Below are 27,603 nucleotides of genomic sequence, written 5' to 3'. Positions count from 1 at the left end.
CAAATGCATGACAATACTTTTCAGTTCTTTATATAAACAACTGGAAACCACGTGCCGTGTTCTGTCCACTCAATTATCCCCTGCACTGCTGTGCGTTAAAATAATTCAAATAGACATCTCTATGATTTCAACATGTCAAAAGGTTGTGTGCTTTTCCATAAAACCGGATCTTGTGAAGGTACAATTCAAATGCATATGCACTTTCAGACCCTTTTTTTTTTTAGATGAAATTAACAAAAGAGTGAAACTGATGCCTGACTGCATTATCTACTTTATGTCACAGCAGAACCCTGACAAACTTCTTAAACTGCACATGGCTTGTGCAGCTTTCTCTCATCCAGACATTTCTAAATCAATGAATATATTCATTAAAAATCCCCATAAGCTTTATTGAATGAGCTCTTGCAAAGACAGTGCATGATTCAAGTTAAAAATATATACTTTTTTATACAATGAAGAGGCGAAACATTAAATAGGCTACCTGTTGTCCTGATCCTGTGTCAAAACTGTAAATTAATTACTAACAGCTGAAGCTGTCTTATTTATGCATAGAAGATGCACATTAAAAGTGGACAAGAGCACAATGTATCAAACTCCAAAGTCAAAACATTCACACAAAAAATGCATTAGTCCTGCTCCTCAATCACTTCCGTGAAGTCGTTGCAGAACATATCTTTTTTCCTTCCATCGGCAGCACTTATCATTTCCGAGGTGTGTATGAACGCAGCATGACGCCGCCTGTGGTGGCTCATTACATTATCTGGCAACCGGAGTGGCAGCGGACAGAAGAGAGGGGATCCCCGGGATTTTTTTACGCCAAAGCCAGCTAAATACTGACGCCAAAACAAGTGAAAACCGCGGGGGAACTCGACCCGGCTCCTCCTATATACTCCGTAAGTTCGTGAAACTTTATTTCGTTGTCCTGTGACCTTATCCGAGATCATAATTTCCAATTAAAACGTGACGGGGACGGAAGTTTTTTTCTGTCGGTGTTAGCTCGGCTAACGCAAGTTAAGCTAGCTAGCATAGCTCGATCTCCGCTAACGTGCAAGGTAACAGTTTGTGTGTCGTTGGGCTCCACGCACACACACGCATACACGCACACACATACGCAGCACACGCTCACACACACCTACCGAGGACGGACTGCCAGGAGCAAAGCCTTAAAAGTGGAGCAAAATAAAACAAACTTTTTCCATCAAACTTGTTTCATCCTGCACCGGCATTCGTACATAATGAAAGTTAATTACTGCATTTGCTAATTTGTAGCCAACAACGATTTGGCTAAAAATGACATTTCTCTGTGTAATTAACGCTCAATTATTCGTGAACACATCCAGGGACTGTTTGTGCAGACCAGAGAATTAGCGTTAGCAGGCTAACTTAGCTTGCATGTTAGCTCGTCTTGTACTACCCCGTTGCTCTCCGAAACGGGGTCGGTTTCATTGTCTCTTTCGTGTATCGCTATTTGGAGGTGTAGAAACACCCAGTCTAAAATGTATGATATGTATTATCACTTCTTAAAGGGGCACAAGCTCCTGGTTTTACACCCGGTATCACAACTAACCGCCGCGGACCATTGTGGGCTGGTGGATGGATTTATGTAGCCTCCGGTTTTGTAGCCGGACAGATGGACAGGTTGTTGTTGGGAAGCCAAGTTAACGTTAGCATCCGATAGCTTGTTGTTGTTGATGGGTTAGTTCAACACAGGCATCCGCTCTTCCGAGGCTTAAGTAGCGTCTCTTAAGTTTTCAAACAGTATTACTATTGTTTTGTTACAGCGGGCATTTATAAGTCTGCGGTTTCTCCTGGTTGTAGATGCTTTCTCTTGCGCTTCCAGGAACCATTGATCTCATAACTTTGTCAGATTAGCTGAAGCGTGAAGAGACTTTATGGAGGCGTAATGGTGGACGATTGTGCCTTGGCCGTTGTGTGTCTGTCCGTCCACGACAGCTTAGTGGCAATCACCCACGCTTGGTAGGTGTTTGTAGCGAGACATCTAAATTCCCACTTTTGTTTTTTACTAGAAAAGCAAGGTTTGTGTGGCATGATACAAATTCGAGACCTGATGCCAAGTCGACATGGTCTTTTGGTTACTGCACCGTTCAGTGCCTGTTGAGGTAAAAAATAAATAGATAAATAAATCGGAAGTATTATATCAGTAGTGGCATGTCTTTTAATTTACGCCATTATTGTTATTCTATTATAGTGAGTTTCTTAGTTGTGTTTTTTTAGGTTGCTTTAAGCAGTCATCTTATATCTACTTAGCTCCTGACCAAAGGTCCCTGCCTGTTCTTCGAGAGGTCATGTCGGTTTTGCAATCCTGACTTTTAGTTATGTTTTTGCTCTTTTTTTTTTCTTTTTTTTGTGAGATGATCAGCAGTCTGCTTATCACTTTCTCTTCTGAGCAAGTGTCCTCTATTTAGATCAGGCAGACAGTTGGCACCCTTGGCTGGTGAAAGAGGACATGTGTCGCTTTGCATTTTATGATGCGCCTTGGAGTTGCCTGAGGAGGGGTGCCTCTTATAAAAAAAGAAAGATGGGGGGGAGTAACTCCCCTGAGAGTGATGTAACTAGACAGGCATGACTTCTGATGCTCTGTTATTCATCTTGATTAAAACTTTAACTTACAGATATGTTTTCTATTGTTGACTAATATGTATTATTTTCCGCATTTATTTCCATGGTTATTTTTCTCGCTGTTGCGATTATCTGGCTTAAACGGTGGCCGGGAAAATATTAGCACCCTTTGGACGTCTTATTATGAATGTTACATTCATAATATTCAATATATTTCATGGGACAGGGGAGCAAAAAGTAGGGTGTGAAGTGAAAGTAAACAGATGCTTTTAATTTTTTTTATACTTTACAAAAAATGAAAACCGTGGCAGGTATTTGTATTTCCCCTTTTACGCTGATTCCCCTAAATATAAACCAATTGCCTTCACTCAATTGGGAAGTTGTCAACCTGTGTTTAACCTTTGTATAAATACAAAATTAAAAGCAGAATGTTGATACACTTTGTGACAAACTTGTGGAAGAATGTTATCTGATTAGATGAAGAAGAAAATGGAATTACAAATAGCAATAAATACATTATTCCCACTTTAAAGCATTGGGGTGGCAGCATAATGCTGTGGGATGCTTTTCTTTAGCCAAACAAGGCAGCTGATGAAAGCTGGTGACCAGACTGACAGCGACTCTCAACGTAGAATCAGAGCTATAAGTGAACAAGAATTGGGTGATTATTGCCCTTTGAGATCTATTGATATAAAGGGCATTATAAATACAATTTATTCTTATTATTTTGATTCAATGACATATCTGTTACTATGGTAGAAGACCAAACTATTGTCTTTTTTCGAAGGGTATATTTGATAAACTACTAACATCACTTTGACATCCTTGCAGTAAAAACTTTAACTCATTGATAAAATGTGTCCCTCCATTTTGACAACTGAATCATTGTCTTTATTTAACATGAATAACTGTTGCAATTTGCATGGTGTCTCTTTATGTTTGCTTTTAGATTCAGCAATTCCTGTCTTTCTAATTTCCACTTAAAAATCTTAACACCAGGCAATGAAAAATCTAAAGGGCCGGATGGTGACCAGGATCCATAAAGTGGGCAAGTCTGGTTTAGACCTTGGCACTTTGTGGCCCTGTCAAAGTACAGAACTAAATCTGCCTAAGGTTTTGTGGCAAGACTTGTAAATTGATGTTCCCATCCAGTCTGAGTAAGGTTGAGTTTTTTTTTTTGTAGCAAATTGGAATGGACAAAAAGTTCTGCGTTTTCATGTCCAAAGCTGGTAAAGACATCTGCCAGAAGAACTTGGCAGCTGTAATTGCCATGATGGGTGGATCTATAAATCATTGACTCAGGTGGATCGAATGGAGATGCTGGCTACACTTTTTAGTTGTAAAATATATTGAAAACATTGTATCATTTTCCTTCCACTTCACAATTTTGTGCTACTTTGTTTTCATCTGTCACATTAAGAAAACACCCTGGTGTCTGATTGTATGTAGGAAAAGTGTGAAAAGCATTCAAGGAGTATGAATACCCGAAATGTTATTCTCTGAAATGTAATATATATTTGGATCCTGCTGTTATGTAATCTTAATTAAGGCATGTGTATCTTACTCCTTATTCACTATAGTTGATAAATGTGTAACTACTCTCTTCCTTCTCCTTCATCATGGTATTTCATTATACCTCTTTATATTACATGGCACAGTTTAGTTTAGGCAGTTTCAGATTATGTTAAAATGTCGCTGATTTAAAAAAAAAAGTTCTCTTTCTACAAACTACCATCCTGTTATCTTGGTATCATACCAAGCATGAAGATGGGTGTTTTTTTTTTTGTTCATTTCTTTACTAATGATGCGTCATCTCTTCTGATTTCTAATAAGGGTGCTCACCTTATTAGAGTGAAATATGTGAAATATTCATTTCGTGACGTGAAAATATTTCACGTCACAATAAGCTTACTTATATTAAACTTCTGGACTTTCCTGCTATTTTTTAAAGCACTAATTATTTACTTTACCACCTCTGACATCTTGTTCTATTATATCACCCAAGCAGAACTTTTCTGATTTACAATGTTTTCATGCTATCTGAGAAACTCCCTTTCTGACAGTTCCTCCAGATACCAGAGGACAGGAGTAGACGTATCGGACAGGAATAACCACCGAAAAGCCTGGGGCGGTTCTTTAAGCAGAAGCCAGGAAGGTCTTTAAACCGTAACTGCCCTGACTATTACTTGTTTACCCTGTTGGGTTTTGTCAAGCATGTGTGTTAACAATGTGACCAGCCTGTCCTTTTTAGCCATCAGACACCTCATGTTGTTTTGTTTTTTAAAGTGATGGCAGCTTCAGGTCACGAGTCTTTATGGACTTATTTAGTAAATTATTATCTTATGTAATGCATTTCTCATACTGGCAGTCATAATTTACTTCACCGCCTTTACATTAGATCTATATGCAACTAAAAAAATTTAATTGTGAAAGATAATATATAACACTAAATCCAACTAATGAAAAAAGAAAATTATTTCTGGAAAGGATAACTATTGTTTTTTAGTGACACATAAGGTGTGAGTTCAAAAAATTTGTATTATTTATCTTTTAGTGTTAGTCCAACAGATAGCTGGTAGTGAAAAAACTGTGTCCTGTCCGACATTAAATATGCGTCGCCTTGTCCTTTGTCAGTTGACCAAAGTGACTTTCAAGCCACTCATCATCATAGGAAATTGTTTTTTTCCTATGATTTCAAAGATTCTTGTGCAGGGAAATAAGCTAGTTATATTAAACTTTTTTTTTTTTTTTTTTTGCATTTTTGGAGTTGTGTATCATTTTCGATGTAGTGGTTGCTTTGATTTTTGCATGCCAGCAGCTTCATTAAATGTGTTCTCTCAGCAATATGTTCATTTTCATATTAATCACAGAAGGGCGCCACAGAATCTCGAGGATATATTATCACAATATAAGTGTGTGCAAAATTCATATCAAAAAGGAGATTTTGGAGTGGCTTAATTGCCGTCTGATATATTCAGATTGTTGTGAACTTGCTTTTTACATGCTAATTTAGTATTTATCCATTAGGATCACAGTCTTAAATAGCTGATTTTTGCGGATTTTGTCTTCACAATATTTACCTCGAATAACCTCATCACAAGATTTTCTATCTTGCTGCCCGAAATAGAAGTCATGCGTTGGTTTAGTTTTTTGAGCAGTTTTTGTATTTTTTTTTGTGTGTTTTTTTTTTTTTTTTTTTAGCAATAACCCCTACAACCGGTATTTCTTGAATTGGCTAGTATTCTGTGTGTTTCAAATTATTTCAAAATTTTGTTTGCATTTTAAATCCTGCAGCTGATTTCAACCTCTTGACTCCCTTGATCCTTGGGAGCAGTAATTTCTGCTCCAATGGGAGCAGTAACCATCTACCGCATTGGTTTCTTTACAAATTGTAGGTCATTTATAAAAAATAAAACAGGACAATGTGAAAGCAAATCAACAAACAAGGAAAGAAGTTTGCCTTTGGTCCAGACCAGACAAGTGGACCAAAGAAATGGCCAACATCCATAGAATGCTACGTTTCAATACTGGTTTTCAATCTAATGTTTCTTTTTATTAAGCAGGATATTCTGTCCTTTTTATATTTAGTCATTATTGAGTAACACAAGCATAAATAGCTAATATTATCTGTTTAATCCATCTATCTGCTCTGGTGGAGCCTACAGGCAGCTGCTTCACAGATACATGGCTTATAGTTGGATAACTAGCTTTGTAAAATGTTGCCTTAATAGCACCATGGGTTGCACTTTTGTTCTTTCCACACCATCAGTATCTGTTTTTTCCATGACTGTCAGATTTTCCAAACAACAGAAAGTTTCTTCTTTTAGATAAACAGTAAGTATTGGACATTTTCTCTCAGCTAGATGACCAGAAGTGTGAGATTTTGAACTGTAGCTTGTGAATACATCGGTACAGCTTCATACAGCAAACTTTAGTTTGGATGTTTGTTGGGGACTTACACCTGGGTTGTGACGATAGGGATGCACACCATTAGAAAATCTCCCAACTGAGATAATAATGTTAAATATTGCAATCCTATCAGTTGGAATATATGCCTATTGTCTTCTTTCCTCTCTTTCTCATGTGCACCTCCTACACTCAGTGACCTTTTAGGCTTTTGGACAATGTCTCTGTGTCTGCAGTGAGCGTGTGTCCTGCAGGCTAACTGATACATTAGCATCAAAAATGCAAGTTTGCAAGTTCACAACTCTTGGAATGTATGAGCCTCAAGTTTTTGAACACCAAGCTGTTCTTTGCAATATGAATATTGCACACAGTGATATTGCGACATTGACGCATTTGTGATGTATTGTGCAAACCCAGTTATGAACTTGCTGGTCAGAACAGCCGTCCCTTTTGGCCTTGGTATCCCCCAGAAGGAGCTGGGGAGACGGATGTCTGACCTTCCCTCCTGGACCCGTCACCCCTTCAACTTGATCTCAGATAAGTGGAGGATGGCTGAGGTTGTGATGAAATGGTGTAATGTGGAAGCAAGAAGTAGAAGATGACGGAAGATGCTTGGTTGCTCTTTTACATTACACAACACTAGTATAGAGTGGGAGCCTGTTCTAGATGCCAGGTGTTTGATGCTGGAGGAGAGCTTATTCGTCAATCAAGAAAATCCAAAATAACTTGATGCTGCAAAGCAAAGCCTACATACACATATTTAGGTACATATTTATTTAGAAGCTAAATTCTGTTTTGTCTCTAGCACCATTTTTGTTTCCTCTCTTGGTCTGTTTCCACTTATCAAAACGGCTCACTGTTTTGAAAATTCATAGTTGTCAGTGTCATTGCAGTATTCTCCTTATAAGTTAAAATAATTATTCGTAGAAAGAGTTCATATCTAGTTTAGACTCAGTTTTTGTGTCTGCTCAGTTTTCCTCATGAATTTTCTCTGTGGCCCGAATCTCATCGTTGCATTTTTACTCTTCTGGAAATTTTCTTGTGATGGTCTAATCTTGACTGACCCCATCTGATGGAGAGCCACTTAAAATTCATAACGCCTCGTCTAATCTCAGAAATATGCAGCAATTGCCACTAACATTGGGTGTAATTCTTTGTTTGTTCGTGTTTTCCATCTTGAGAAGTCTTTTTATATGGTTTTGTTTGACTCCCAGAGGTCCCCTTTTTTTTTTGCTTTGGTCACTTCCTGCTTAGATCCATTTCTAAGAAATGTAATCTGATAGCAGTCTGCGTGTGTCCTGGCCCTCCAGTTTCTATGAGGGTATGTGCTTCTGGTTTTACAGGATTACAGAGGGACCATTTGGAAGCAATTAGGCTGAAATTTGAGATTAGCCCTTCCTTAGATTTTTGACAATGTTTAGATGTTCTTTTATATCGTGGATTGTAAATACTGTCGGCTGAAAATGTATCTAGGGATTGTACAATTATAGTGTAGAATGATACTGAGAGATGAGATGAGTAGTATTTTATGTGAGTATTGTCACCTTTATACGGTTTAATTGGTGGTCGACACACATGCACCGTTACTGCACTTCTGTGTCTGTCTACTATAATCCAGATTAGATGTTAGGTCTTTATGCGAGGAGGTTACATGATGAGGTGCGAGTGTGTCTGTGTGATGCAAACAAGCGAGCTCTTGTGGTTAAATGCGGCTGTATGTCTACCAGTAGTTTTATGCGATCATGTACAGAAGTCGGGTTTTTTTATACTTCCTGGTCTTGTTGGTGTTTCGTTGTCGTCATGTTGCTGGGGGTAGAATCCAGGTGGAGACATGCGCACACACAGATACACTCTGTGTAGCTCCGGCTCTCATTTACGCACACAGACACACACACGCACACACACACACATACACACGCAAACACACACAAAGAGACAGTCTGGCAGATTCAGGGTTAAAGGCTTCCATTTTGTTAGGTAACACCCTAATGGTCTGATCTGTCAGTGGCGTTAAAATGGCAGGGGCTTAACCCTTGGCGTTCGGGACACAACCAGTAGGGGCACACACACACACACACACACACACACACACACACACACACACACACACACACACACACACACACACACACACACACACACACGCACACACTCTTGGAGACTTCTGGGCTGGCCAAGCCTAGAACAGAACAAGCGAGCAAGGAGTGTGTGTGTGTGTGTGTGTGTGTGTGTGTGTGTGTGTGTGTGTGCGTGTGTGTATATATGTGTGTGTGAGAGAGAGAGAGATAGGAAAAGAGAGAGAGTGAGAGAGAGAGACAGGGAGGGGTAAGATGGAGAATGAGCTTGTCAGTGAGAAAGAGAAGACAAGGAAGAGTTTTTTTTTCTTTCTTCACTTGGGTACAGTTAGATTATGGCTCAGCTAACCACATGCGCTCTGCGTTCTTCTCCCTCCCCCAACCATGGCACCTCCTCAGCTGGGTCCCTACCCCCATTCCTACCCTGGTGATCAAACCAGCACAAGTAGTCTAATCTTTGTTGTTGTTGTTGTTTTTATTATCGAGAGTATATCTATTAAAAAAAAAAAAAACATCCTGTTTTTCGATCACCTCATAAAGAGGATTGGGTATTTAAAATGTTGAGCGTGCACTACAGAAAAAAAAAAAATCATTAGTCGTGATGATTTGTTAGCTGTCGCCTTAAATTTAAAATCATCACACAGACGCATCGTCCTGTTGGATAGCTGGTCAGTATGAGGGATTAAATCAATATAATAAAGGCCAGTGCTGCTTAGCTACCCAAAAATGAGTTAGTGTTCTGTTGTCTTTTATTGGGCTATAATAATTCATACTTGTGGCATCTCTATCGGACGGCATAATTGTTGTTTCTCCTTGTATTGAACCCTAAGGACACAGCCGAGGAGCCTGTGTGTCTTTAAAATGGCTGTTAATGTGTTCACGGGCTGCGTCCAGTCCCAGTGGGGGGGTCGTTTAGGCGCTGGAGATGAGCGGCGAGCGGTCTACCTGAGGGATTGAACCGTTGGCATTGATCCATTCTCTGCAAAGCTGCTGGACACAAAAGGAGAGCGACTGAGGGTAAAACATGGAGTGTCAGCTCAGGTCACAGATTTCCATTTACTTTTAGGCAGGAATTTTTTTTTAATCCTGCTATACTGTACTCAAGGATGTTGGAGATTTCATTTTGCTACGGCATCCTTTCAGAAAACAATAAATGTCCTGTGTAGTTTAAGCTATATATGAATTTCTGCTCAGCTTCAATTAATCGATTTACATAGTTATTTATTTTTTGCTTTGTCCCACCCTCTTTTTAAGGCATTTTTTTATACTGCAGCTGAATCTAGGGCCCCCTAATTTCTACGATGCGGAAAATGAGGATTGAATTGTTGAATTTAAAAAACAAACTGGAATCCACAGCAAAACACGAATGGTGGAAATTTCCATCACAGATGGAAGGAAAAATATGAACCAAGGTCTGGATTATTATGGAAACGTGCACAAACTTTTATTACTTGCAAGTTTTTTTTTGCATGTAATAAGTACGTTGATATTGAGTTCAACTTTAGAGCATTTATTAAAGGGAAATTTTCTTTTATGTTACAAAAAAGATATTAGTTGTTTTGCACATAATTTTAGAGTTTTCATGTTCGTAATGTTCTTTTGAACCACACAAGTTTTTCATTTGATATGAAATACTGAACCCTAGCTAAGGATGTGTTTTTTTCCCATTCACTCCATAATTGTGTACTATTTAGGTTAACTAATATAGTTAAAATGTAATTCAGTAAAACTGAAACAGAAAAAGTGAAATTTGGCATAAAATAAAACATAATTTTGAAAATAAGGCCCACCTCGTTGTCCATGGTAGCATGATAAACACATGTCCTCTTCCCGCCTTGTTTTCCACAGTTTCACTATATAAAATATTTTGCATTGCTTGCACTTTGTAGAAATTTTCTGGCAATCAACACGCATATGCCTTACTTTAGATGTATATTGCTCATAGAAATGTCCCATATAAGGTATGACAAAAGAATTGCTGTCTTTTACTAAATTTAAGCCAAATCTCAAGAAAGATGGGATGCCTGAAAAATTGCTTTAGGCAATTTCTTTTTCTTTGTTTTCATCTAACAAAGAAAATGTCTGAATTATAAGTGGAGACAGTGGTTTAATGCATAGTGAACTGAGCTCACAAAGCTGTATATGCTGTAAAATTCCCTTAAAATGTAATTGTTTGCAGACAGTTAAATGTGACCCTTCACCTGTGATTTCAACATCCTTTGACCGCTGATTAGTAGATTTTCTTTTTCAACATGCTGCTGGAACATTTGTTGTGGATTCACAAATACATAGGTCTCAATATATAGCTTGTTTCTTATTAGTTTTTTTCTACATATGTTCTTTAAGTTTATAGGCAGCTGAACAAATCTACTTACCCCTAAAAACATTATGACTTTCAAGTATTTTGCAACTCTTACCGCCTTGTTGTTTTCCACCACTAGTTTCTTGGTGTTCTTCCTAATTTTAGGACTTTTGGTGGGGTAAATCTTGTGAAAAGCGATCAAGTTTCATTCAAAAAGAAAAAAAAAATAGGAAACTTAACTGTTTACACAAAGGGCGGTAGGGGAATGAGGGGCAAAACTGGCTAGCATCTCATGAAAATACTGACATCCCTTCATTGGTAATATGCTCAATCTCTAATGTAAGTAGACATCCACACACCAATTCCCTTTGATTGCAAGTGTTTCAGACATAAACGGAAGAGCATATGTCTGAAAAATCAGCCTCTCCTTCTTGCAGGTTTCAGCTTCCCCTCAACTCTTTTATAGACTTGACAGCCGACAAATCAAACCTCTTAGTGTGATTATAGGGTCAGTTGCTGTTTGTTTTATGGCGCATAGAAGAGCTTGAGGTTGCCAAGACTATTGCTGCTTGGTTGCTTTAGAAGTTTGTAGTTGTAGTTCTTTGCCAGTTTGATGTTTGAGTTTGACTCTTTTTATTTTTTCAACCAGAACAGAGCGAGCCTGACTAATGCCGTTAAAATCCTGATTGATGCATCTCCATATATTTTGTGGTTAAGCTTTGACATGCAGATATTTTGTTGATTCTGGTTTATTTTTAAGAACAATAACAGAGATATCAGAAAAACATTCAAAATATTAATCTTTTTTTTTATGTGCAAGAATTAATTATGTTGGATGTAGTACTGTAAAGACACATTTCACTAATTATATAAAAGATAAATAATTATGCAGTTAACATTTTAAATTGTATTTATCATCTTACCAATTAGCATAATTAGTTTGATTGACGTTATTAACTGTCTAAAGTATGTAACTTCAACTCATGGGGTTTTCCTGGAAGGCACCAACATTTCCAACTGCAGACAGAGATTCAAAGTTCAGAAGAATATAATGTAGCAACTTTTCCTCCTCCATTCAGTCCTCCTGGTATCAGCTCTGTCTCTCTCTGACGCCCCAAATAAACCACAGCCATTAAACATTTCAGTGGTTGTGAAAGTGGCTAATCTTTTTCACTTGGTAACGGTACCCACACAGAAGAGGATTTCTGGATCCAGGACCTGGTGGCGCTTTTTGCAGTGATGAGAAAGTGCTTTGAGTTTCCATCTGGTGTATAAAATCACTCGGTTCTGGTAATAGGCTTTAGGTATTGTACACCTCATGTCTGAATGAGCCGCTGGTGTTTCTTCTCTGGACAATTTATTTGAATAAATAAACCAGCAATGGCACACAAAGGCCTCTTTGGTTTTCAAGTGTAATCATCTCACTTTGGAGCATACGCAAATGCTTCCTATCGGGACATCTAATACTTTAGGGCTTCGCAGTCTGTCCGTTCCTTCCGGGACAAAGGTAGCCACGTGTCTCAACTTGAAACTAGTGGCTACAGTTTTTCTGGTCACGTGGCGAGTTGATCCTCTGCTTCTTAAATCTGTCATAGTTCACCACAATGTTGTGCAAACTGACTGTGAAGCCATTACTTAATTGTATCTTGGTTGAAGTTTGATTTCTGTGTGCAACACACTCCCACACATAAGCCGTCATCTCCGGTAGATAGATGGTCTTTGTATTCAGGCATGGTACAGCAGGGCACATCTGTCTGAGCTGTGGAACAGATTTGGGTCCTTTCTAAGTACTGCAAACTTTCATGTCAGCAGGCCTGATGTTTGGCTGAGTTAAGTTGGTTTTGTTTTGAATGATTTTGTCCATTAAACAGCAGTATGAATTACTGTCTCTTTAATATTTAGCTAATATTAAAGAGACATAACTCAAAAGGCCCTATGATAACCTATAGCCCAACACAAACATCCCAGATATTAGCTTACTGTTTTTATTATCAACACAATAATTGTATTTTCTGATTTTCTTTTCCAACTCTCTGCTTCACATTAGTCTCTATAGATAAATATTCCTAAATATAGATGAAATACTTTGGTATGAGGTTCGGTTTCAAGTTGCAGCTGTGATTTGGTATTAGTTTTGTCCCATATTCTCCTTGTAATTCTTGCGACTTTGTTTCTGGGTTGGCTCGGCCTTTGTGCTCCCTCCATCTTGGACCAGTTAGAACTGGTTTTTCAAGGAAGTGATTTCCCTCTCATAAATTGCTCATAATGTGTTCAGGAGTTGTATCCACTTATCAGTATGCAGAATGTTTCCAAATAACACACATTTTATTTGAAACATCATGAATTAATAAAGTGAGGATGCGAGTTCCTGCTTCATTTCTAATGCGTGACTATTTGTTCGCTTCACGTGAAAGATTCACTAATGATTTTCACTTTCTGCTTTGTATTCTGACATCTTAGAATTGGGTCAGCTTTTAATTTAAGTTGCTTTGTTTTCTGCCACTTTTCAGTTTTTAAACAGCGTTTTGTCTGGGTCATTCCAGAAACTCATTGTGTGTGTTTAGAACATTTTGTTGGAACACTTCATGGTTTCAACTGCTGATTTTATAGGAAGTTGAATAATTTGGATTTGGTGTATCTCACTGGCAACAAAAGATACGCTAAGCATGATTCTTTCACCAAAATACTTAATAGTTAGTGTTCTTTGAATAGAAAACTTCACCCTGAACCGTTTATGCTTTTATGGCAAAATACCAATATCAACCATCTGACCCAGACTGTCATGACCAGGCTAAAGAATATGAGAATGTTCAATGTGTGTAAACGTTTTCTGGTGTTGCACCTGTTTAGGACAGTAGTTGTTGGAAATTTTAAGTAAGCTCTGTAGATCTTATAAATTTGTTAAACTTGATTGTTTTTTAAGAGAAGTAAAGTGAAACAGCAAATATTGCATCCTTGGGGTATTTTGATGAGTATTTCTTCCCACAATAGAATTTAGTAAATCAAGATGACTTCTGTTATAATAATCACTTTTTATTAAGTGAAGAAAATCTTGATTAAATCAAATCCTGCATACATTTCTCTCTCTTTCTCCTTATTTTTCTCCCTCTCATCCCCCCAATCATCCTGGATCTAAATGAATGTCTTGTAATGTGTTTGACTTTTGAAAACTGGCATTGAAGTACTGAGTGCTCCCAAGCAAGCCCTGTATGTGATGCTTTGTTTCAAACTGCAGATTAGCTGATTTGGTTAAGCATCTTCAATCACCTTTAGGACTCTTTGTTGTCACTGACCTGAGTGGTTTAAGACAGCCACTCAGGTCAGTGTCACTGCTAAGTTGAGGCCTGGCACTGCTGGCTTTATCTGATTGACTCACTTTCAGATACTTTTTCAGTTTAATGAAATGTACACTGAGCCAGATTTTACCTCACTTGGCTTGTAAGACTGCTTCTGTTGTGCATTTTGCTATATTGATGATGTTTGCCAAATGAGAAATGCTTGCCCTCAGTCAACTAAACAATTTCTTCACCATTTCCTTTCTTTCTTTCTTTCTTTCTTTTCTTTTCTTTTTTTTTTTTTTTTTTACCTAGCCTACCTCTTTTGTTTGCTTTTCTGTGTTTTATGAATACATAAACAGAGTGCTGCAACTGTTTGTTCCTTCTGTATCTCCAGGGTGAGAGCAGCCATGTCAGAAGAGGCGGTGCGTCAAACGCGCAGCCAGAAGCGAGCTTTGGAGAGGGACCATGCAGCTCTTGGCGGTTCCCCAGGGGACATGGACGGCAAGCGGGTAAAGCTGGAGAGAGGTGATGCAGCTGGGGCCCCGCTGGCCCTGATGGGACCTGCAGCTGAGGGCATGAAGCTGAAGAGTGAGCAGGCTGCTAAGGTAGCAGCCAGCATCCTGAAGACTGGGGAGGTGAAGGCTACCATCAAGTTGGAGGTTCAGACCGGAGACGAACCCGTGGACATGAGCACATCCAAAAGGTGAGACGAGGAAAATAATCTGTTGGGTTTTGGTTTCTTCGTGGGTGCTGCACTATCATGTAAAAGGAACATACAGTACTTTATGTGATTGTAATACTGTTGGACATGAGCTGGCATTACACTTTTGCAGTACAAATTCAAAGGTTTCAATGTTTTGACACAAAACTGCAAAATGAAAACAAGCAACACGAGTCAATGTCAGGAGAAAAACAACAATTACGCCTGCTGCTGCAAAAAAAAAATCAAACATTGATAATTACAGGTAATGGGTTCCATAACATTTAAAAAATTTTGTTTTACGGAACTTTTTAAACTTGGAAAATGTAAAATACTTTAATTTAGTATTACTTTTCAAGGTCAGAATGTTATGTTTTAGGTATTTATAAAGGTCGAACTGAGATAGCTGAGAATAATTGGATAATTAGCAAGTGTTATGGACACGGCGGAGGGTCTGTTTTTCTCGACTAACCTTGGAACGCCTTGGGAACATCTTGGGATTCCCCTGGAGGAGCCGGGCCTTTCTGCGTAGGCTGCTGCCTATGCAGCCCAACTTTGGATAAGTGGAAGATAATGGACAGTGGGGCTCTGCTTGGATAAATCCTGCGTTAGGCTGCTAACAGACACTTTCCCCAAAGCTTGCTAGCTGGAGTCATCAAACGGGTTAAAAAACTGATAAGTGGTGCGTTCATTTTTTTTGCAAACCATTTAAGAATGGTTTCTTAAATGTGCCAGAATAACTGGGAATGTGTGGACTGTATAAAACACATAGTATGGTTTATGCATTGTCTTGTCCTTCCTCCACTTACTGCAGCACACTGCTAATCAGCTGGCAGAAGGGAGACTACAAAACTCATACATACAACAACTTCATGGTGAGGAAAGGCATGCAATCTATCACTCTATTAAACAATACCATTTTAAACCATAGTTGATATGTTGAATGAAAGCAGTTTATATCATGTTATAAGCAATTATATTTCAATCTATGAGAACCCATACCAGGCCTAGTTGAAAGCAAGGGGTAAGTGTAGTACCCGTTTTATTCAGCCAGGTGACCGGCAGTGCACATCAACACGAGGGTTTAGTGGAGGGGGGCCTTGCAGCTTATTTGAGCTCTACACATCCAGGGACAACACTGGTCGCTCTCATACGTTCTATGGTATCTTGTGAAGCTCAGTAGAAACCAGTGAAAGTTTTTAAACCGCAAAAGAACCTTGGCTTACAAGAGAATGCAGTACATTACAAATACATAACCTTGGCGAACTTCTATATCAGAAACCAGTCCATGGCTAGGCTCTTCTAGTAAGCAGTCAACACTTCAAGCCATCTAATGCATTGAACATTGACCAGTAGCAGTCTATTCCTCATCTCTGGGCCTTTATATTACATTGTAGGTCAATTATGTCCACAACCCTTTGTCATCAACTCTGAGCTTTAAAGGCTACGTTGTTGATACAGTTGTAGATAGGTAGGCTGAATCAACGGTTTAAATTCTACGACATCTGAGGTAATTCAATGTATTTTATATTTTACGTTATAAAGGGCAAGGCCCCACGTATGTTGCTATAGGCCCTGGATTGTCTGCCGGCACGCACAGCGGGGCGTTTTGCATAGAGCTGCGTCTTTTGGAGTTTCAGGTTTCTCACTGAAATTGCAGTAGAGCGAGTGGTCTGACAGGAGTCATACAGGAAGTCGGTGTGTGGTTGCCAGCAGCCTGCCCCCATCCTGAAAACTTTTGAGGCTCCTAAAGGCCCAGGCTCCATTTTCTCCCACAGCAGCACCTGAACTCTGCCTCGCACTTCTCACAAAATGAAGGCTATGTGTCACAAACTGGTTCCAACTGGCCGTTGCCATGGTTTCCACGTTGGAAGGAGCAGTTGGAGGAAGGAGGGGCCAGGAGGAGTGGTGGGTGTGTCACATGACCACACAGAGAAATGCCTGATGTCATGTGATGTGTATTTGGTGGAGAGATAAATACATAAACACACACGCACAGTGATATGATAACAGTTTAAGTGGAGCAGAGGGGTGATTGAGTAGTGAGTGTGTTTGGCTGTGCTGCGTTACCGCATAATTACAGACGAGTGTCACCTTTGGCCCCAGCTTTTAGCCTCTTTTTATGTGGACGTGCTTCCTTTCTGGAAAGTGATTATTTTGATTGTTTATGGTGGCCTTTGTCATCGAAGCTCAGCTTTGTGAAAAGTATGAATGACAGAGTTCAATCCAGCTTCAAACTGTGTCAGACGATCGTACAGCAACTGAATTGAGGCTTTCTATTATAGGCTAGACGTCTGCTTTACAGGGTTTTGTCAATATTTCAGCCAATCTGCACCGAACTGTTTGATTCCCTTAAAGAGGTGAAATCGGCTCTGGGCTGGTTTGGGTTGCACTCTGAATGTGAAGGATCCATCTATACCTCAAAATGACTGAATCAGCAAAATCCTACGTTGGGAGGGGGGGTCAGCGTACAGCTACAATCTAGGGAAACCGAGGCATGCAGAGACACTGGACCTTACATAACGCAAGCTGCCATGTGTTGTTGTGACGCTTGTGTAAGCTGTTCTCAATAGATGGCAGCAACCTTCATCAGCTAGTCCGTGTCATGTCTGTAATCAGGCCATATCGGTCAACGCGCAGGGCTCGCCTTGAAGGTTTTGTGGTACATCAGGAAGCACTCAAATCCTCAGTTATGGTACTTACTGTGTTCCTCTGACTGCTGTTTTTATTTTATGGACAGAATGTAAACGAAGCTGCTCATCTCGGGGTTTGTTTTTGCTCAAAGGTGAAATGTCATTGAAAAGCAGAACTTTATGAAGAAGATCAGTTTTTCTTTTCACATTTAAGTTAAACACATAAGGAAAGTACTCCATTACACACTTCGGAGAGACCTTACTGGCCTTAGATTGATGTCTCTTGAGGGGAGCCGTTGAGAGGGCAGCAGAGACGCGACTCCGGGGTGAGCAAAAGGAAGAGGGGAAAATAAAACCCAGAAGAACTGACTCAGTGAGTTGGAGTATAAAAGATGAACAAGTAAGGTTGGGGGAGGGGTGCGTGAAGTGGTGACTGAGTGAGAGTGAGTGTACACAATAGGTTGGCTCCTGGCCATGTATTACCCTCCCCCCCCCACCTCGGTGTCACCCTCTCAAGCGTCTCGGGCCAACCTCTGCTCTGCTCCGCTTGTGACTCTGGCGTCGGCAGCTGGGAGGGAGGGGAGAGCCGAGGCCCAGGCTTTGCCGGCGCGGCTAGGCCACAGGCCTTGCCATAGAGGTAGAGCAGGAGCTGGGTGAGGCCCTGTGTGGGTGACAAAACGGGTCTTACCTCAAGCCCTTTCTTGCTTGGCAGGAACTGAACTTCCACACAACTTGATGGAGAATAATTAAACAGCATGATGCAGACGTCGGAGTCCGATGTCACAGACGCTAGCATACCCAAAGCTATTTTGCATAACTCGGCCTACCTACAGTGGTCAGTAGTTGTTCTTGTTCCGTAACATTACTTTGATCCCCCCCTCCCTCCTTTTCACCCACCTCTTTGCTACTGCCACATTCCCCCCCTCTCCCCCAACCCCGCTCCGATTGCGAACGTAACATGCCGTAAGTCACCTTTGTTTTGCTTAGTCGCCAGGAAAAGCCATTATGCACTTAACAAAGGTCTCCAGCTTTCACTTCAGTTGCAGTTCTACACTTTAGTTCATTATATTGCTGCTTTGAGTCCCTCTGCTCCCGGAAGGGAGAGCACAGCTGGTCTGTGGATGCTACCTTACGATGGATATAATCGGTGGTTGTATTCTTTCTCTGCCGCCATTACCCCATTATTGATCTCTTGGTACATGTCTTCTTGTGTGTTCCTGCTGCACATTTGATGCAAGACTCACAGAATAACAATTCAATAACGCCATCTACTGGATTCAAGACAAAGCTACAAGTTCATAATGGACAACTTTGTTCAAACGAGAGAAAATTAATCAAATGTCACTTGTTCATAGGTCTGTTACGATAACAGATTTTGATGTAACTGGAAAATATTTTAAATATCCAAAATAAAACACAACGACCAAAAGCAATAAATAAAATGGATATCAAAACCACACACAACAGAAACCATAAATGAAATGGATTATAAAGCCTCTACAAACAAATCTACCCTTCACAAAATATTAATCATCAGAATGGAAATTGAGCATTTTAACTTTATCATGCGATTAAATGACTTATCGCGTATTGCGACAGGCATTGTACATCTTTTGTTGCATAACTGCAACTAAGTTATGTTTGATAAAGTGATGATGCTCCACGGATTGGGTTTGAACTTGCAGAACAACTCTGAAACCAGTTTTAACGGTCTTCACACAACCTTTGAAGTCCTCCAATTAGCTATCAAAGTCAGACGCCCAAACAACTGTAGTTGATTCTCTCGCTCCATCCAAGAATGTTCTTAAACAAAACAAAAAGACACTAGAAATCCTATGCAAGATGCAAAGCAAAGTATTATTGGAAAGCACAAATTCAACACCAGGCAACATTGCTACGCTTTCAGGAAAACTAATTAAACTTAAACTCAGTTGCAATTGGTCTTTAGTTTATGAATGTGTTATAAAATGTAATATTTGTTTAATGACAAGCATGTATTATTATTGTCTCTTCTTTCAGTGACATTAAGAAAGAACAACAGCCGCCTTCCCCAGATGATGTGATTGTGTTATCAGACAACGAGCCGTCCAGTCCCGTGATGAACGGCCACTGCTTCACGAAGACGGACACGGATAAACTCATGGTAGGAGAATAGAACTTTAAAATGTAATGGTAGTTTTGCCGCATTTACTGTCTAAAAAGGCGTTTACAGCCACTATAAAAACTGTTAGACAATCATCTGGTATGTTATTTATTATCTTGAACTGATTTAAAACCTGGCCTGCACTACACCCAGAAAATAACTTGGTATCAAGGTTTTTTTTTTCTTCTTTTTTCTTCTCATATGTGCAGAAGAGCTCACCTGAGGAAAGGAACGTATTATAAAACAGCTTAAGGAGGAACTGAGGCTCCAGGAAGCCAAACTGGTTCTCCTCAAGAAACTACGACAAAGCCAGATCCAGAAGGAAAGCACTGTACAAAAGGTAAGCAGCAAAGGGAACAAAGTTTGCAACATTAAGAGGCTTTCACTGTGTTGTGCCATTCTGAATAAGGGTTTTAGCTCACCACAGAACACATAGTTCTTGCGTTAATCCTTTACTGACTCTTAATGGAATGAAAAATAGAGATTTCCTGATCAGGATTTTTTTAATCCCTAGCACAGCTCCAAATTATTTGAGACGGGGCATTTTGTGATATGACTTTGCAGCAACAGTCAAATCACATTAGTGCTGCGATTGTGTTCAGTTGATGAAACTCATTTTTGTTCGGCCATTTCAACACTTTGGACGTGGCTTTATTAGTTTGGCAGCACAGGATAATTTTGTTCTAATAGAAGTCTCTAGAAAAACATGCTTTTGTTTCTGTATCTGTATCTGAGTCAGCACAATTGTACTCTATGGTAAAATGTAGTTTTACTTCCTTTGATTTTTTTTTATGCAAAGCACATCCCTGAAGTTGTTGATGCTAGCATGTTTCCTCTTTCTTATATACTTATTTTTCTTGTGCAGTCAAAACTTACAGAAAAAGTTGTGTATTTATTGGTCATACAAGCAAAGCACTACATCTGGACTTACCCCCTCTTTCTCTGTGGATGTTATGAAGGGTGGAAAATAAAAGGTTTGTTAAAATGGAAATGAGCAATCTTTCCAAAGAGCTCCATAAACATCTGTAATCGACCCAGAGTCTCCCAATTATTGGTCTAACACTGTATATATTTTATAATAAAAGATACATTTCTGTTTGTTTTACAATTTAAATTGAATCTATAATTTCTAAGAAGAGTTTTAATAATGCTGTAGTGTTATAGTTCAAGCTCATTTACTCACTTAAGGCTATGTCCTGTTTGAAAACTCATTCTGTCTGAATCTATCTTGGTTATTGTTATTATTTGTCAGCCTTCAGGCATATCTGTATTTATCAGTGCATATGCTTCCTATAAACGTGCCGGGCTGGCAGGTATTTCCCGGGACTGTGCAGGAAATAATCTTATTGTGCGGGTGCGTTTATGTTTAAACTCAGGAAATTTAAGATGTTATTTACAGAAGAAAATGTTTCCCTCATCCCCAACCCAACAATTGTGTATTTGATTTGCATGCGGATTTCGCATTTCTGCGTTTCATGATCCAGTGGGGCACAAAATGGCCGGGTCTTGATTAGTTTAATTAAACATTGTCTTTCTTTTTAATTCAAATTAGCTGCACAAATTACAGTCGCATGTGTTTGTGGAATGTGGCAGACAAGATCATTCACAACACCACGGTAATGGATATCAGGAGTTGAGTTTATTCAGAAATATTGATCATTTAAATAAAAGCCCAGGCTGGGATTCCTAACCTATACTCAGGATCTCAGGATATTTTTGATGTGAATATTAGACATAAGTTTATGTTATATGTTATGTTTATGTTAATTTAAATTAGTCATGATTTTTAAGTCATGAAATGTTTCATATTATAAAGCTGCTGCCTAATAGAAACCAAGTTATGGTGTTTATTTATTTTGCCAGGGTTGTTTAACTTCTTAAACCACACTTTGTCTGTGTTCAGGCGAGTGGCTCAGTGGCCACTCCTCCTCCTCTAGTGCGAGGCAGCATGACATCCAGTAAAGTACCCCTTCAGGTATGGCCTCCCCTCCAGTACTCATTCTAAAACTTGTGTATTTTTTCCTTTTACCTGAGGGTTTTTATCACCACTATTTATAAATATCACCGTTGTTGTGTTTGCAGGTGACGGGTCGTAGCTCAGGCACAGTGATCCCCCCACCCTTAGTGCGGGGTGGACAGCACGTCCCATCCAAACACAACTCTCAGATTGTGATGCCACCCTTGGTCAGAGGAGCCCAGGTTGTTGTCCACTGACTGATTGTCTCCTTTAAACTTTATGCTTGAATGTCTTTAGTGTGTTTTCTTGAGGACTGTTCTCTGTAATTGCTGTATCTGTGCACCCCCCAGCCTATTGCGGTGACCCCTCAGCAGATCGCTAGCCTGCGGCAGCACCAGCAGCACGGCGGTTCAGGTCCACCCCCACTGTTACTGGCCCCCAGGGCTTCTGTCCCCAACGTCCAGATCCAGGGCCAGCGGATCATTCAGCAGGGGCTCATTCGAGTGACTAACGTGGCCAACAACGTCATGGTCAGCATCCCTCGGGTTAAAACCGCTCCTGTGGTGATTTCTAAACCTCCTCTTCGTTTGTGTGAAATTTAGATTTTGTCTTTGTGTTTTTAGGGCTCCTCTGGTCTTAAAGGCTCGTCTCCCAGCTCCAGTGTCAATGATTCTCCGGCTAGCAGGCAGGCGGCTGCTAAGCTAGCTCTAAGGAAGCAGTTGGAGAAGACTCTGCTGGAGATTCCTCCACCCAAACCTCCTGCTCCCGAGTTCAACTTCCTGCCATCCGCTGCTAATAATGAGTTCATCTACTTGTTGGGGTTAGAGGAGGTGGTTCAAAAGCTACTCGAGATGCACGGCCGGGGTGGGTCATCGTCTCTGTGGTTACGATGACAGCAACAGATTGTAAAGCAGTTAAATAATCAATATTGTCTGAATATCATTCCATATTTAGGTAATCTGGGTCCTGCTGCTTCCATGGCCAGCTCCAATTCCAAAGACCCGTACACCTGTGCCCAGTGCAAGACGGACTTCACCTCCCGCTGGAGGAAGGAGAAGGCCGGCACCATCCTCTGCGACCAATGCATGTCGTCCAATCAGAAGAAGGCCCTAAAGGCCGAGCACACAAACCGTCTGAAGGCAGCCTTTGTGAAGGCGCTCCAGCAGGAGCAGGAGATTGAACAGCGTATCCTCCAGCAGACGGCCTCCTCATCGTCCTCCAAAACCACCTCGTCCTCCTCTCCCTCGCTGTCCAAGAGCGAGGTGCTGATATCCCCGCAGTACAAGCAGATCAGGTCTGACTTGCAGCACCGATCAGTGTCTGCACACCACTCCATTAAGCAGGTCGGCACTCCATTTACTTATGTAGCATTTTCTTATTTGCTCCTGCATGATGTTTGTTGACGTCCACCTTGCTCAGCATTTCACTGTGCTGTGTCTCTGTGCAGAGTCATTTGGCTCACAGCATCCAGTCTCGTGGCGTGGCGCACTCCTTTACCTCCTCCCAGCTGCAGAACGCGGTGACGGCGGCCGCGCTGGGCAGCAGAGCAGGGAAACATGCCGCCGCTCTCTCACTGCAGCAGGGAGCAAAGGTCAGCGCCAGCAGCAGTGGTAACCAGGGCAACATGGGAGCCTGGAGGAAGCAGGGCAGTGGGAACGCAGGTACACAAATGTGACAAAGTTATGCAAAAAATGCACGCCACATTTTCTTACTTTGGACTTCTGTTCAGTGTGATATACACAGCATGTTTTATTACAATGTTTCCACAAACTTCAATGTATTGACATTTTGTGCAATATGCAATAGTTAATGACTGTGAAAGGAAGGAAAATCTTTTCATAAAGTCTTTATGATATGTGCATATCAAAAAGAATTTCTAGCTGCAAGTCTCTTTAGGCTTCTATACCACATTTGCACATCTATAGGGTGAAGTCCTTTTGGGTTTTTTTCTTTCCTATTCTTAGTTTCAAAATGGCTCCAGCTCAGCTACGTTAGACTGCATCTGGAAATATTATGGCCAAGTCTCACCAATTTTTTTTTTTATAGGAAGTGTGGGTTTTGACTAGGTCTTTAACATAAAATCCCAGCAAAAAAAGATTAGAGTTGTGGTTGCATGCATGTGCAAGGCACTGAGTACTAATGCTCCTTTTGCTCATAGGCTTTAAAATAGTTAAAGGAATAAACTTTTTTTCTTCTCTTAGACTCTATAATCTTCGATTCATAGGCATAGTCAATGAATAAGAATATGCCGTTCAATCAGACCCGTTTGCCAAATTAAATGAACTTTTTGAATAAAAAAAACTTCACAATCCACATTTCTGTCTTTACAGTGCGTTTTTATTGGTAACAGAAAAGAACAGTTGTTTAATTAATCTATATAATGTCTCTCTTAGCGAATAAAAAAAATTTAAAAAAGTAATAATATATTCATTTATCACGTATGACTATGCTTTGACATTTTTTCGTGTGTCCTTCCAGGAGTGACGATGGCCTACGTCAATCCCAGCTTGTCTGCTCATAAGACCTCCTCTGCAGTGGAACGTCAGCGGGAATATCTGCTGGACATGATTCCTTCCCGCTCCATCTCCCAAGCAGCAAACACATGGAAATAATGCAACCTCTCCCCTCCTCCTGATGCCACAGCTTTTAGCCCTCCTAATATCGATAACAGCCATGCTCATTATCATTCTATTGTTTTCTATAGACTCTGGCTCGGACGGCCAGGATAAGAACTCTTTTTCTCGTTGATCAGAGGTGTATTTAAACCTCTTCTCGACGCCTTCTTATGCTACCTTGTTCCTTTTCTGAATCATTTCCTGAATGAAGCTGTGCTGCAGCAGCTTCTGGGATGCAAGGAACTTGTCATAAACATTTTAGGGGTACCTTTTGCAAGACTTCGGGAGTCGGTGGGGGGGGGGCACTTCGGCTCTTCCAACTGTTTACTGCTCGAACCGGGAAGAAAGTGGCAGAAGAAAAAAACAAAATAAAAACAACGCTGAGCGTTCCTCCTTATGGACCACGCAAGGATTAGCAATGATCACCATCGTATACATGATTTGTCCTGCATCCTGCCTCTCTGCTCCCCCCCCCCACCCCTCCAGGCCTCCAGCCTGAGCCACTCAGGCCCGCGTGCTGGCCTAACCGAACTCTCCTATGGACCTCATCACAGGGATCGTTGAGCTTCGAGGACCATCCGTAAAATATTAACTGCTTTAGCTTTGCAACAATGAATAAGACAAACATAAAAAAAAAACAACAAAAAAAAACAGACTCACAAGGAAAAAAAAAAGAAAAAAGGATCTATCTGCGCACAGACTGCCTCTTCTCATCAACCTTCAGTGTGTAAATTAGAGAAGTTGCTGTGTCTGTTGGACTATTTTGTATGGCTGAATGTTAGGATTTTGTCTTCTCTTCTGTAAGTCCTATGCTGTGTTTGGAATATTGTGCTCCCTGACACTTTGGAAGTGGCCTCTTGTTGAGGTCTGAATATAAAAAAAGGCTAATGTTACTGTTGAGGTGGTTTTACATCTGCTGGTTTCCATTATTGTGGCCTAGTTTTAAATACTTTTTTTGTTTTTTGCTAAGATGATGAGGAAGAATAAAGATTAAGGGTTTCATTGACTCATGTTGGAAAAAAAAAAAGAAAAGGAAAAAAAAAGCTTAAAAAAACAAAACATGGAGCATATTTGGAGGACTGTTCTTACTGAATATTGTAAAATAAACCTTCCAAAGAACTAGTGGAGCCCAAATGGAATCCCTTCTGCTAGAATGTTTCTAGTTTATTTGAGCCCTCTCTGGATATGAACATGATTTCATGCTAAACTGAGTGGGTGTAAGCAATGTCAAGGTTTTGACATTTTAATTTTGCTTTTTAGTCATAGGTTGTGGTGCATTACTTTTTTTTCTTTCTTTTTGTTCCTTCTACAGAAAAAACTGTCTGAATTTATTTATAGGGTTAGTAAAGACTTGCATATGCCCTACGTTTTGAATGGATATTGGTTTAAAATGTGTTTTCTTTTTTTGTTTTGTTTTGTTTTTTTCCCTCTGTGTCAAGCAGCTCTCACACAACCTTTGACCGGTTTGAGCGAAGCTGGACAGCTTTCAGAATGTAGTCATGCAAAAACAAAAAACTAAGCCCTTCTGCGACAGATGACGAACTTCTTAGTCTTTAAGGTGTGTGTGATTTCTGTAAAGTCGATCCTTGCATTTTACCTGCCCTACAGTGTGTTTTGATAAGATTGCAGCAGCACAGGCAGGCAGACGTAAAGTGTCATGGTCAAAAAATAAAAAAATAACAGGATGTTACGGTCAGCCAGCAGGGCTTATGTACAACTTATCAGATGGTGTTCTGTTTGTCTTATTGGAAAATTTACAGTAATTGAAAAAGGAGAGAGACGGAGACGCACGATTGGGCTGTAACGGGTTGACACACGTTTTCTATGTTTTTTTTTTTTCCAGTCTCACCTGCTGATTCCGATTTTGTTTGTTTTTCTAATTCAAAAGGACTATAATACATGAGAGAACTGTGTGTTGCGGGTCTGTGATGGAGGCAGGAGTCTAAATAAATTCTCAGACGTTCTAAGAGAATCTATCCCCCCATCTATGCATCGAGACATGTCGTCGACCTATGACTTTCAGAAAAGTTCTGTTGAAACGCACAGATTTTCCAGAGAGGAGACCGAGACAGCAAAAGTGCGGAGAACAAAAACTTTTAATATCACTTGCAAGTGGAGAACGACAGATAAAATCACAGCAGGAGGCTGAAACAATCACGGAATCATATACAGTTCCTTGGTGCACAGGAAGTGGGAGTCGCTTCAAATGCCCCTCACCAAATTAGGACACATAACATGAAAAGGGGTACTCTGAACCAAATAGACAGCCCTGAGGGGGAGGTATCCTTTGTCTAGCTTCCTCCAAAGCTACACAGATAACTTGAGCATCTCATCCCGTTCCCATAGTGGAGGCGCGCTAAATATTTGTTATCTCTTCGCTTGCAGGCAGCTGGCTTTGGTCCTCCCTGTTACCTACACAAAGAAGAACTGTTCTTATGACACTATGAGTTACAAGGTGCAGCTGGCTAGGAGAGAGGAGTGGAAAAACAACTTATACAACTCAGACTATTTTATACATGTCTAGGTGTAATCTTAAATATTGTAGATAATTCATTTTGTTCCACACTCCACATGCTGTCGATTTAAGGAAAATGGGGGCAACCACAATTTTCATGCCTTTTGTGGCTGAGGGGAAGGGAAAAAAAGAAGAAAAAAAGAATATTTCTCAGTAATTAAAAAAAAAAAAAAGCAACAACAAAAGCTCTGTTCTGATCTGTGTTCAGTAGTTTGCTGCATCTCCCAAAAGTCAATGAGATTCAAATGAGCCAAATTGAATTAAAAGTTACTGCCTGGCCCGATCGTTGCGTTCAGTCTCACATTTTCTAACTCTTTGTTGCACTCAAAGATGTATTTATAAGATCCACGTCTTGAAGTCTAATGTCCTCACGTCAGATAAGGTTTTTTTATTTTAATTATGTGATGTAACGGTTGGACAATTGCTTTATATATCCGCGCCTCGAGTTGAAATGCATCCCTTGATTTTTTTGTGTTTACGCCTTCATTAAAAAAAAGGAAAGAAAAATGTATGTTAACATGTGCAGATGCCCGGTGGTAATGCAAACATACAGAAATTAAGGTGGATTGCTTGTGAAGTTCATGTTTTCTACATTGGCACAGAAGGGGAAATATTCCAGGTTGTGTGTACATTCCTGATGAGCAAAACAAAACAAAAAATAGCAACCCGTGTATCGTGGGAGCAAAAAACCAGCAACCTGGAATGAGCCCATGCCTCTTCTGGTGCAACGCTGTGCTGTCCTGACGACTGCCTGCTGCTGCTGCTGTTTGGCAACATTATCACCATTCCGATGTTTGTTTGTGTGTTTGGGGTCAGCTGCTGACTGCAGTGAAGCGCAAATGGACAACAATGTATAAGATTTTTTTTTTTTTTTTTTTTTTTTTTTGGCTGTTTTTGAT

General features: G+C 40.2%; 1 protein-coding gene across 1 annotated transcript; it reads left to right on the top strand.

Annotated features, from left to right (window-relative positions):
• The first annotated feature begins 766 nt into the window (after positions 1–766).
• On the top strand, positions 767–27,603 carry gatad2ab (GATA zinc finger domain containing 2Ab). The gene is given in 12 exon segments (XM_055053132.1): positions 767–893; positions 14,536–14,844; positions 19,494–19,617; positions 19,827–19,842; positions 19,845–19,957; positions 21,521–21,592; positions 21,700–21,816; positions 21,925–22,104; positions 22,198–22,438; positions 22,529–22,917; positions 23,022–23,235; positions 24,053–27,603. Coding segments are annotated over 11 exon segments (1,896 nt in total). The 5' UTR covers positions 767–893; positions 14,536–14,548; the 3' UTR covers positions 24,187–27,603.

The sequence above is a fragment of the Poeciliopsis prolifica genome, unplaced genomic scaffold (assembly GCF_027474105.1).
Source record: "Poeciliopsis prolifica strain line A6 unplaced genomic scaffold, Auburn_PproV2 SCAFFOLD002, whole genome shotgun sequence".
NCBI classification, from domain to species: Eukaryota; Metazoa; Chordata; class Actinopteri; order Cyprinodontiformes; family Poeciliidae; genus Poeciliopsis; species Poeciliopsis prolifica.
Note: the sequence above shows the minus strand (reverse complement) of the source record. Positions and strands in the feature narration are given on the sequence as shown.